The sequence below is a fragment of the Belonocnema kinseyi genome, chromosome 4, assembly GCF_010883055.1.
Source record: "Belonocnema kinseyi isolate 2016_QV_RU_SX_M_011 chromosome 4, B_treatae_v1, whole genome shotgun sequence".
In the NCBI taxonomy this organism is placed as follows: Eukaryota; Metazoa; Arthropoda; class Insecta; order Hymenoptera; family Cynipidae; genus Belonocnema; species Belonocnema kinseyi.
In genome coordinates, this window is record NC_046660.1 from 2,272,208 (window position 1) to 2,285,567 (window position 13,360).

A 13,360-nucleotide genomic window follows, 5' to 3' on the forward strand; every position below is an offset into this window, starting at 1 on the left:
TAAAATGCAATCAAAACGCACGCCCGCTAAACTCATTACTCGCCACCCCGCGCGCTAACATCGTTTCATCTATCCCCTCCAACCGGCGGCTCACGGCGAATAACTCGTATGGTAATATCCTTTTTCATCGATTTATAAATAAACTTTCTTTAAAACTATAAACACATTGATGTATACAAACGTTCTTTATTGCTTTTTATTTAATCTGTCAAATTTTAAACACGATATCTCAATCCGTGTGGACACAGTGAACACCAAAAAAATGCTCATATCCGGGGACTAGTTTGGTCACGTGGTCAAGAAGAGCATGCCCTTAAGGAAAAAAATCATAATTTTCTTCAAAAAAACACAAATTTTGGGGGAAAAAAATATTTGGCGTTTCAACTAAAAAAAAAATCAATTATTTTGTAGAGAAAATTCAGAACAAAGTAAAAAAAAAAGCAAAAATAGAATATAATACTCACTTCCTAATATCCAAATATCGTTTTATCGTCGACATTCTTCCAGTGACGACTTCAATGGCCCTCCTATGTACCTCAGAATCCCTCGGCTCGACAACCTTCCCCAAACATTTACTCGCTTGATTCAAAGCATCGAGCGCCTTCTCATAATTCTGAAACTCATCAATCTCCACCTGTGCACAAGCGACATAAAAATTCGCCAACAAATCCATCGCTTTACCCTTGGAATAAAAATTGATAATATTCCTCAAAACGTCCGGCTGATTCTGCCAATCCAAACTCTGCAAATAATTCCCAGCCATTATATAAATCTCCCTCTGTCGCGAGACTTGGGCAAAAAAGCAGATTTTCTCGGTATCGCCCGACTTCAAAAGTGCCTTCATCGCTCGCAATTTGTTACCCGCCTGGGTGAATTTTTTCGTCGCTAGGTGATAGTTGCCCTGATGAAAGGCAATTTCCCCGATTCTCTCCAAACAGGAAATACGCAATTTTTCCCGCTCGAAATCCTTCTCGGCTCTCTCGACAGTCATCTTCTCGGCCAACTCCTCGCTCAAACTGATATTGTGCTCCTGGATGAGCTCAAGAGCCTCGATGTATTTTTTCCCGGTTGCAAGGAGATCGACCGCTTTCTCGATCTGCCCGTTCTCGACGAAATAGTCGGCGCATTTTTTTATCAGAGCCGGATCCGACTCGGCATTTATGTCCATCGTGATCAGCTGGAGAGCCTCGTATTGTTGAGTTTTGAAAGCCAGATCCATCGCTTTTCGCAGCAATCCGGATTTGTGATATAGAAGAACTGCCTTGTTCGGCTCGTCATTTTCCTCCAAGAATTTTGCGACGTCTAGTTGAGATTGACGGGGTGCTAGCATCGCGAGAGGCCATAATTCCTCCAACAATTCGTGCTCCTGTTCATCCAGAGAGATTGGATATTATCAAATTGAATTTGGTTTTTTAATTTTCATTTCATTTTTATTTAAATTAAGTTTTTTCTCTGACGATTTTCGGGACGACTGAAAAATCCCGAATAATAAAATTGCAGAAAAATAAAAATACGCGGGTGGCTGCTGAACTGGGAAATGACAGTGAATTTATTTTTTCACCGGAAATTTTACCAAATTTTTAGAATAAAAATTTTGTCCAACTGTGATTTCAACCTTTTTTAAATAATTTTCTAAATTTTAATTTTTATCAATTATTATATCATTTATTAGTTCAGAATGCTTAATCCGAAAATCTTTCACTTTGAAAATTTTCCATTTTAGATTTAAATAAAAATTACAAGTTTTCAAAATCGAAGATTTTTTTATAAAAAAAAGTTTTGAGGGTTTAATCAATCAAAAATTAAAAGCATTTGAGGACGAAAGTTCTAAATTTGAGAATTTTCAGATTGTAACTGTTTCAATCCGAAAGTCTTGATAAGAATTTAAATTAATATATCATTTATTCCTATAATTTTATTTTTAAATACAAATTTTCATGATTAATCAATAATATATTTTTAATATAAAGTTTCAGGTATTCCTTTCTATTAATTTTTTTAACTATTAAAAAATGTAAACGTGCGTTCTACTATTTTCAAATAAAAAATAAATCCATAATAATATAGTCATAATTAAGGTTTATATTTTTTAAAAAAATTTGAAAAAATTTTAATTGTTCTATTTAAAAAGTGTATAATTTATAAGTGAAATTGTTAGATTTTCAAGCATAAATAAAAATTGAACACTTATTATTTGTAGAAAAAATTTCAGCAATTTTAAGAGATATTTAGAAGTTTTGAAAAGATTCAAAATTAATTAAAAACTTGAAATTATTTCAAGTAATTTAAACGAAGTATTTTAACATTATTTTCAAAACTTCTAAATATATTTTAAATTAATCGAAATTTTCCTACGAAAATTTTCTTAAGAAAATTTTTATTCTTTTTTAGCCTTTCAAAATTCTAAAATCTTTGTTTGAAATCTGAAAATATCTATATTTTAAGTTCTAAATTTAATTCGAATCTTTTTAAAACTTCTAAATATCTCTTAATATTACTCTAATATTTTTACAAATAATAAGTGTTTTATTATTATTTATAAATTCAAATTTAATTTTTTTTAATTTGCAGAATTTCCTAAAAGTTACAGAAAAAATTCAATTCCTTTTCAAATGTGTTTAAAAGTTCTGAAAAAAAATTCAAAACTTATTTTGAATTTAAAAAAACTTAAAACCACTTCTAGATTTTTCAAGATTTTAAAATAAAATTTTTAAAGTTTTGAAGGATGCCTATTTTATTAAAATAAAAATAATTTAACTTTTAATTTAAGAATTGTTAAGTTAAACATTTATTTTTCAATTTTTAATGTGTCTAGCTTAAAATTGCTTAAAATAAAATAATTTTGAAAAATTTTAAAGTTCATTGCTTGTATCTTTAATTTAGAATATTGAAAATGTTAACGTGGATTTATATTTTTTTAACTTAATCTGAATCTTTGAACTCTATAATTTCTCAAAGTTCTAAATTTTTCAGTTTATTTGCATTTCATTTAACATTGTTTAATTGAAAAGTGTTAGTTCCTTCCATTTTGTACGTGAAAATTTTTAATCATTTTAATACACAATTTTTTAATTGAAAATTTTTAAACTTCAATTTTAAAAGTTTTGGAATTCAAGGGTTCCACTTTGAATGATTTAATTTGTTGTTTATTGTTTATTACTTTATATCGGTAATTTTCCAATTCGATAATATTCTTCTTTGTCGTGAATTTTATTATTCGGGAATTTTATAATTTGATAATTTTATTATTCGCGAATTTCAATATCCAGGAATTTTAATATTCGGGAATATTACAGTGTTGGGAATTTTATTTTTCAGGATTTTTCAATCCTCTTCATTTTTTAATTTAATTTTAAATTTAATATTATATATTTAATATTTACAAAGACTTTAAGAGATTTCCAAAATTGTCAAAAAGTAGCCTGGAAGATTTTAAAGATTAAAAAAAAATTTTCAACATTTTATGAAAATTATAGGAAAAACTCATTTTAAAATATGTTTAGAAATTCTGAAAAAAATTTCCACACACTTCGTTTAAATTACTTGACATCATATTAAGTTTCAAATTAATTTTGAATCTTTTCTAAACATCTAAATACCTCTTAAAATTACTCAAATTTTTTCTACAAATAATAAGTATTCAATTATTATTTCTACATAAAAATTCAATAATTTCGCCTACAAATTAAAAATTTTTAAAAATAAAACAATAGAAATTTTAACGTTACAATTTGACTTCAGTTTACTCATCTTAAATTAACAGTCAAATATTATTAAATAATACATAATTATCCTTTTTCTTAATTAAAAAATTTCTAATTAAATGGGTTAAAAAGAGAATCATTTAAACTGAAATAATATTTTTAACTTGAAAATAATTTATAAAATTTCAATCACACCTATCCATTTTTTTATTGACTAAGAATTTTAAATTAAAACAGTAACAATCTGGACATTTTTTAACTTTGAACGAATTTAAAAACGTTTCATCAAATAAATTATTGTTTATTTTTTAATGCCTAAGGTAAAGATCCATTTTAAAAACTATTTATTCATTTATTAATATTTACAGTCGATAAAATATTACTGCTTTTAATATAAACCAATAAAAAATCGAAATATTTTTATGACAAATTTCCGAATTAACAAAAAAAGGCTTTAATTTTCAACAATGAAGCACTTTTTCTCGAAAATTTTAGAATTTTTAACAAAAGACTTTAATTTTAGCACAAAACGATTTTTTAATCGAGAAAGAAGAAAAATCAAACCAATTTTTTTATTTTCAAGCGAGAGACGAGTTTTCTACAAAACAGTTAACATTTTCAAACAACATGGAAATTAAATTTTCAAGAGTTGAAAATTGAATTGTAAGAAAGTAAAAAAAAAAATGAAAAATCAAGTTTCTTCCATTTTTAACAAACGAATTTTCAATGCAGTTGAATTTTTTAAACTTGAATTTTCAACAGTTAAAAATTTAACTGGTTTGGTAAATTTGTTCGAATTTCGAAAAGTCGAAATCTCAATAAATAATGGAAAAAAAGCAATTAAATTGTCGAAGTTAAAAATCAAAAAACGAATTTTCATTAGATGATAATCCAACAAAAAATGTAATTTTCGACTAAATCTAAAATTGAAGAAAATGTAACGTTAATTTTGTTTAAAATTGTTGAATTTTTAAGCCAAAGAGATGAATTTTCTATAAAACAGATGAATTTTCAACAAAAATGTATATTTGGAACAAAATTAAATATTCAACACTTGAAAATTTAACTATGTTAGTGGAAACTTTTCGAATTTTCAACAAAAAAAGTCGAAATTTCAACCAAACAGAACTTTTCAGTCACGAAAAGAAAAAAATCAATTAAATTGTCTAATTTGAGAAGTTCTGTTAACGAAATATCATATTAGCCAAAATTATTCGAATTCTACCTAAAATTTTTCTTTAATGCTGCAAAATAAAAAATATTTCCTTATACTTTTCCAGAGTCATTTTTGGAAATTTTGTAAATCTTTTTAAATCTCTTGAAACATTCTCTTAAAATTACTTTTTAAAAAAAAAAGTCAAAGTCAAAAGTTATTTTCAACTGTTCAAGTTTTAATGTTAAAATCTCTTGAATTTAAAGCTTTTAAAACTGAAGTTTAAAGGTTTTTTAATACAAAATTTATTTATTCAAATTCTCAATAATTTACACGTAAGATATGGAGGACACTAATACTTTTCAATTGGTCATTTTTTAATTAAATGCAGATAAACTGCAAAATTCAGAATTTTTTACTTTTATTACTTATAAAGTTCAAAGATTCAGACTCAGTTCCAAAAATATAAATCTACGTTATCATTTTCAATGCTTTAAATTGAAGAATCAATTATTGAATTTAAAAAATTTTTAAATTATATAATTTTCAGCTAGAACAATTAAAAATGAACGATTAAATTTTTTTTATAAACTGAACCCTTCTTAAAATAAAAGCAAAATATTTTAAATAGTTTTAAAATCCTTAAAATTCTTCGAAATTTGATTTCAAAATTGTTGAATTTTCAAGGCTTGAATTTTCAACACTTGAAAATTTAATTATGCTGGTAAAAAAATTTCCAAATTTTCAATTTGAAAATGCATCTGTTTAAAATGTAAAAATTTTTGAACTATTCGAACAAACATTCGAACTATTTGGTTGAAAATTGAATTTATATCAATTATCTTTTCAACAATAGAATTTTCACTAATTGAGAAATCAGCTCTCCAAAATTTAATTATTTTATACAAAATTTTCGAATTTTCTACAAAAGAGTTTGATTTTCAATACCTTAACATTTTTTGTAGCAAATTTTAGACAAAACTGTTTTAACGAAAAAGCAGAAAATACAAAAAATCATGTTTCTTCAATTTTTAACAGATTATTTTTCCATAGTTGAATTTTGAATACTAGAGTTTTTAATAATTAATTTTTTAATGATAAAAAATTAACTATGTTGAAATTTTCATCGTTGATATTGTAATTATGTTGGTCAACAATTTTTGGATTTTCAGTCAAAAAAGTCGAAATTTCAATCAAAAACGATTTTTCAATAAAAAAATGAAAAAAAATCAATCAAATTGTCGATTTTTAAAACTCAAAAACATATTTTCATCAGATGAATTTCCAAACAAAAAAATGTTATTTTCGACTCAATCGAAATTTGAAGAAAATAAAACGTTGAACTATTTTGGAAATAAATTTTCGAGTTTTTAAGAAAACAGTCTAAATTTGAACCAAAAACGACTTTTGAGTCACGAAAAGAAAAAAAAACCCGAACCAAAATTTTTAATTTTCAAGTCATAGATAAAAAATTTTTAACCGAACTGAAAACTGAAAATCATCTGTTAAAAATTTAACAATTTTGAAGGAATTTTCAGTTAGGAAAAAAATCCATAAATTTTTGAATTTCCAAGCCTAAAAAACGAGTTTTCTACAAAAAAGTTGATTTTAAATCAAATTGAAAATTTAATTTTCTACAATTGCACATTTAACTGTGTTGGTAAATTTTTTTCAAATTTTTAACAAAAAAGTCGAGATTTTAACCAAAAACAAACTAAAAATTGAAAATTCATCTTTTAAAAATTTAACAAATTTTGAACTATTCGAACTTTTTTTTTGAAAATGAATTCTTATTAGTTGAACGGTCCACTTTTGTATTTTCAGGTGAGAATTTATCTTTTTTGTTTCGAAATTTTAATATTCGGTTGATAATTGAATTTTTATCAGTCATGTTTTCAATCGTTGAATTTTCAACACTTCAAAAAAACTCTCGAAAATTCAATTATTTTGTACAAAATTTTCAAATTTTCGAGAAAAGAGTTTTATTTTCAACAATTAAACATTTTTTGTCGAAAATTTTTGAATTTTTAACAAAAAAGACGATTTTTCAGCCAAGAAAAAAAATCAAACAAAATTTTTAATATTTATGTCAAACAGACGATTTTTCTACAAAACAGTTGAATTTTCATCCAAATTGAAAATTAAAGTTTTGAACAAAAATGGTAACATTTTTCGAATTTTCAATAAATTTTCTAGAAAATTTTAGAATTTTCAATAAAAGAATTTAGTTATAACATAAAAAGGATTTTTCAGTCAGGAAAGAAAAATAAATCAACCAAATTTTTCTATTTTCAAGCCAAAAAAACGAATTTTCAATTAAAATGAAAACAGAAAATTCAACTGCTGAAAATTAAAAAATTAGAAAGAATTTTCAGTTTGGAAAAATATTCAAAAAATTGTTGAATTTTCAATTTTTGAACAGTTGAAAATTTAATTATGTTGGCAAAAAATTTCCGAGTTTTCAACAAAAAAAATTCGAAATTCCAACCAAATACGATTTTTCAGTCACAAAGAGAAAAAAAAAACAAATTTTTAAATTTTTAAGCTAAAGAGACGAATTTTCAAACAAAATTAAAAATTTATCTTTTAAAAATTTAACAATTTTTGAACTGCTCGAAACAACAATTGGACTATTTTTGTTTGAAAGTTAATTGTTATTAGTTGAAAAGTCTACTATTATATTATTGGTGAGAATTTATATTTTTTGGTTAAAAATTGAAGAAAATTCAATTTTTAATATTTATCCTTTCAATAGTTTAATTTTCAACACTTAAACGCTTTTTTTAATGAAAATTTTCAACAAAAGAGTTTATTTTAACACAAAAACGACTTTTCAGTAAAGAAAGAAAAAAATAAACCGAATTGTTGAATTTTAAAGCGAAAAAGAAAAATTTTCTACAAAGCAATTGAATTTCCAACCAAAATGAAAATTAAATTTTCAGCAGTTGAGAATTGAACTGTAGAAAATACAAAAACTGAAAAATTCAAACTTCTTCCATTTTCAATAAATGAATTTTTAAAACTTGAATTTTCAACAGTTAAAAATTCTCAAAATTTTAACCCAGAACGATTTTTCCATCAAGAAAGAAAAACAGAAAACAAATGGTAAAAAAAATTGTCGAATTTTCAACAAAAAAATCGAAATTTAAACCAAGAACGATTTTTTCACCAAGAAAGGAAAAAGCCAATAAAATTCTTCAATTTCCAAGCAAAAGAGTTAAAAATTTAAAGATAAAAAGTACAACAAATGAAAAATCAAGTTTTTTCCTTTTTGAACAAATGAATTTTCAATAGTTGAATTTTTAATACTTGAATTTTCAGTAGTTGGAAGTTTAACTATGCTCGTAAAAAATTTCAGAATTTAAAAAAAAAACAATTTTTCAATCAAGAAAGAAAAAGAAAGCAACTAAATTATTAAATTTCCAAGTCAGAGATGAATTTTCTATAAAACAGGCGAATTATCCACACAAATATTAATTCAGAACCAAATTGAAAATTCAGTTTTCAACAGTTTAAAATTTAACTGCAGAAAATACATCTATTAAAAATGCAGTTTTCTTCCATTTTTAATATTTCAATTTTTCATACCTATATTTTTAACAGTTGAAAATTTTTTAACATTCAACTGTTTTGGTACAAAATTTTCGAATTTTCAACAGTAAAAATTTGAAGCAAAAACCATTTTTTAGCCAACGAAGAAAAAAATTTAATCAACCTGTTGAATTTTCAAGTCAACAAGATGAATTTTTTGAAAAACAGATAAATTTTCAACCAAAAAAGTTCATTTTCAACAAAGTTGGTTGTAAAATTTTCCATTCTTCAATCAAAGAATTAAATTTTCGACGAAAAATGATTTTTTAGTCAAGAAAGAAAACAAAATTTAACCAAATTTATCCAAAAACGAATTAACCAAATTAAAAATTGAATTTTTAACAGTTTAGAGTTCATCTTTTTTTTCACCATTTTTTTATTTATTAAATATTCGACATTTTTATTTTTTGTTTAAAAATACACCTCTTTTGATAAAAATTAAATATTTTTGGGTTAATGATGCAACTTTGTGGTTGAAAATTAATCTTTTTTTGGTTAAGGATTTACCGATTTTGTTAAAAATTCCTCTTTTTGGTTGAATATTCAACTATTTTGTTAAAAATTCAACTTCTTTTGTTGAAAGTTGTACTAGTTTATTTAAAAATTCATTTTTTGGTGAAACATTTCCAATTTTAGTTAAAAAATCATCTCTTTCGTTGAAAATTTAACTATTTGGTCAAAAATTTATTTGATTTTTTAACGGTGCAGCAATATTTTAATTTTCAGTATTAAAAACTTAATAAGTTTTAAATTAAATCTAACTTTTGTAAATTGTAATAAAAATTTTTTTATACAAAATTAAACTGCATGGTTTAACTTTGGAACACTTTGTTGAAAAAAAAATTTTATGTAAAAAATGCATAATTTTAGTTGAATATTCATCTCTTTGGTTGAAAATGAAACAATTTAGTGAAACCGATTTTTTTTATTTTGTTAAAAAGTGAATTACTTTTTGTAAAGTGAAACTAATTATTTCAAAATTTATTTTTTAGTACAAAATTTACGTTTATTAAATTTAAGTTTGGTTGAAAATTGAAATATTTGGTTAAAAAAGAATCAATCCAAAATTTTAATCAAAAATCTTCGATTTTAAATTAAAATTAAAATTTTACATTTTAAAAGATTAAAATTATGTAATTATTAAAAAAAACGGTTAAAATCCAAGTTAGACATGAAAATTGAACTATTTGGTTGAAAATCAATCTATTATCCAATAAGTCAAATATTTTTATTTTAAATCTTAGGATTTTTTAACTAAAATGATGAATTTTTAACATCAAAATTAGTTTTTAACAAAGTACTTTTATTTCTACCATGTAGTCTTATTCTGTACCAAAAAAAAAGATTTTTATTCTAATTTACAAAAGTTAAATTAAATTTTAAACTCATGAAACTTTTAAGATTGCAAATTAAAGTATTGCACCGTTAACAAAACAGATGAATTTTTTACCAAAAAAAGATGAATTCTCAACAAAAAATGTAAGAAATAGTAATATTTCAACCAAAAAATATTTTTATTTTAAATCAGGAAAGTTAAATTTAATTAAAAACTCATTCAATTCCTAAGATTGGAAAAAACAGATGAATTTTTAATCAAAATTTTAAACAAAGAGATGATTTTTCAACTAAAATTGTAAATGCTCCACAAAAAAATGAATTTTCAACAAATTGGTGTTATTTTCAAGAAGCTTTGTTGAAAATTAACTTTTTGTTTGGAAATTCAACTGTTTTTTAGAAAATTCATCTTATTGACTTGAAAATTCAAGGGGTTGGTTACATTTTTTGAAAAATTAATTTCCATTTTGGTTGAAAATTTCACGATTTGTTTTCTGTTTTTCTTTTTTGATGGAAAAATCGTTCTTGGTTAAAATTTCGAGCATTTTTAACTGTTTAAAATGAAAGTTTTAAAAATTCATCTATTGAAAATTGAAGAAGTTTAAATTTTTCAGTTTTTGTATTTTCTACAGTTCAATTTTCAAGAAAATCTAATTTCCATTTTGGTTGGAAATTCAATTGCTTTGTAGAAAATTCTTCTTTTTCGCTTGAAAATTCAACAATTCAGTTTATTTTTTTCTTTCTTTACTGAAAAGTCGTTTTTGTGTTAAAATAAACTCTTTTGTTGAAAATTTTCTAAAAAAAAAGGATTTAACTAATGAAAATTAAACTATTGAAAAGATAACTATTAAAAATTCAATTTTCTTCCATTTTCAACCAGATATTAAAATTTTCAACCAAAAAAGACAAATTCTCACCTAAAAATTTAATTTTTAACAGACGAATTTTAAACTTTTAGTTTGTTTAAAAATTCGTCTATTTGGCTTGAAAATTTAAAATGTTGGTTGTTTTTTTTCTTTTTATGATAGAAAAATCGTTTTTGGTTGGAATTTCGAATTTTTTTGTTGAAAACTCGGAAATTTTTTGCCAACATAATTACATTTTCAACTGTTCAAAATTTAAAATTTTTAAATTTTGTGGCTTCTTCCTAACCGAAAATTTTAATTTTTTAATTTTCAAAAGTTGAATTTTCTGTTTTCCGTTTTATTAAAAAATTGTCTTTTTGCCTTGAAAATAGACAACTTTCATTTATTTTTTATTTACGTTGTTGACGAATCGTTTTAAGTTGAAATTTCGACTTTTTTGTTGAAAATTTGAAAAAAATTGATCAACATAGTAAAATTTTTACCTGTTAAAAAATTAATTTTCAATTAAGCTCAAAATTCAACTATTTTGTAGAAAAATCGTCTGGCTTAAATATTCAACAATTTTTCTGATTTTTTTTCTTGACTGAAAAAATCATCTTTTGTTAGAAATTCTAAAATTTTCTACAAAAAATGTTTCATTGTTGAAATCAAACTCTCTTCACAAAAATTCTTCAAAAATTGTGTACAAAAATAATTGAATTTTGAAGAGCTTATTTTTCAAGTATTGAAAATTCAAGCACTGAAAAATAACTGATAAAAATTCAATTTCCAACCAAATATTTATATGTTCAACCAACAAATACGAATTCTCGCCTAAAAATTCTCATCTCGTCTTTTTGGTTTGAAAATAGACAAATTTGGTTTAATTTTTATTTTTGTGATTGAAGAATCGTTTTAGGTTGTAATTTCGACTTTTTTGTTGAAAATTCGATAAAAATTTACCGACATAGTTAAATTTTCAACTGTTGAAAATTTAATTTTCATCTTGATTGGAAATTCAATTGTTTTGTAGAAAAAATTCTTTATTTTGGCTTGAAAATTCAACAATTCGGGTTATTTTTTTCTTTCTTTACTGAAAAGTCGTTTTTGTGTTAAAATAAACTTTTTTGTTGAAAATTTTTGTATAAAAAAAGGGTGTAAGTATTGAAATTTAAATTATTTTGTCGAAACTTCGAATACAATTTTGAAAAATAATGAAAGTAATAAGCTTTAAATAAAATTTAATATAATATATTTATTTTCGTGAAAAAATCACCTTATTTTCCCCCTTTTTAGAGCTTTCTTGATCAGCAAAATTTTTTATCGAGACAACTTTGAAAAAAAGCTGTAAAAACTATTTTAAAAAATTGTAAACTCGGATAATTTTATGAAAAATCTTCAATTTTAAATTCAAATTAACATTTAAAATTGACAAAGATTAGAATTTAACTAATTATTTTTTGAAACGGTTGAAATCAAAGTTAGACATGAAAATTGAACAATTTGGTTAAAAATCAATCTATTATCATACAAGTAAAATATTTTTATTTTAAATCTTAGGAATTTAATAAGCTTTAAATAAAATTTAATATAATATATTTATTTTCGTGAAAAAATCACCTTATTTTCCCCCTTTTTAGAGCTTTCTTGATCAGCAAAATTTTTTATCGAGACAGCTTTGAAAAAAAGCTGTAAAAACTATTTTAAAAAATTGTAAACTCGGATAATTTTATGAAAAATCTTCAATTTTAAATTCAAATTAACATTTGAAATTGACAAAGATTAGAATTTAACTAATTATTTTTTGAAACGGTTGAAACCAAAGTTAGACATGAAAATTGAACTGTTTTCGGGACGACTGAAAAATCCCGAAAAATCAAATTGCCGAAAAATAAAAATACCGATTTGGAAAATTCCCAAATAATAAAATACACGAATAATAAAATTACCGAAAAATAAAAATACCGAATTGGAAAATTAGCGAAAAATAAAATTCACCAATAATAAAATTGACGAAAAATAAAAATACCGAATTAGAAAATTCCCGAATAATAAAATTTTCGAATAGTAAAATTTCAGAACTATAAAATTCCCCAATTGCAAAATTCCCAAATAATAAAATTATCGACAGTTTATAATATTACCGAATTGGAAAACTCCCGAATAATAAAATTCGCGACAGAAAATTGCCGATTTATAAAATATCCGAATTGTAAAATTCCCGAATTTTAACAATTAGAATTTTTTAAAAATATATTTTATTGATTATAAATACAACAATAAGACATTAGTTTCCAAAATTATTTTTAACATTTAAAATTTCGAAGTTTATTTCTTGAATTTGAAATAGCAATAATTTTAAATAAAATATTTCTAGGTAACGCATGTTTTTTTAATGTTCACAGTATTTGAAAAAATCCAAAAACGTTCGCAAATATAAAATTTTAAATTAATATATATATATATATTACAAAAATTAAAAAAAGCTTTCGCAAAAATGTAATTTAAAATTTTAAATAAATAAATATATTAATTTAAAATTCAATTTTTTCTAACGCTTTTTGTATTTTTTCAAATTCTATGCACATTTTCAATAAAAGCGTCAAAATGTGAGTCATTATTTATTCTTTCAATGTAAAATTACATTTTTGTATCACCTTCCTTGTTTGTAAAAACATGCGCTTGGAACAAAATTCTCGTTAAATTTTCTACGTACCTTATGACGTTTTTCA

General features: G+C 23.3%; 1 protein-coding gene across 1 annotated transcript in view; it reads right to left on the reverse strand.

Moving 5' to 3' along the window:
- The window catches only part of LOC117172180 (intraflagellar transport protein 140 homolog), a 94,056-nt gene that overhangs the window by 9,252 nt on the left and 71,444 nt on the right, over positions 1-13,360 (reverse strand). The window contains exon 10 of the mRNA XM_033360012.1: positions 465-1,366. Within this exon, the coding sequence (XP_033215903.1) occupies positions 465-1,366 (902 nt within the window). The remainder of the gene's footprint in view (positions 1-464; positions 1,367-13,360) is intronic.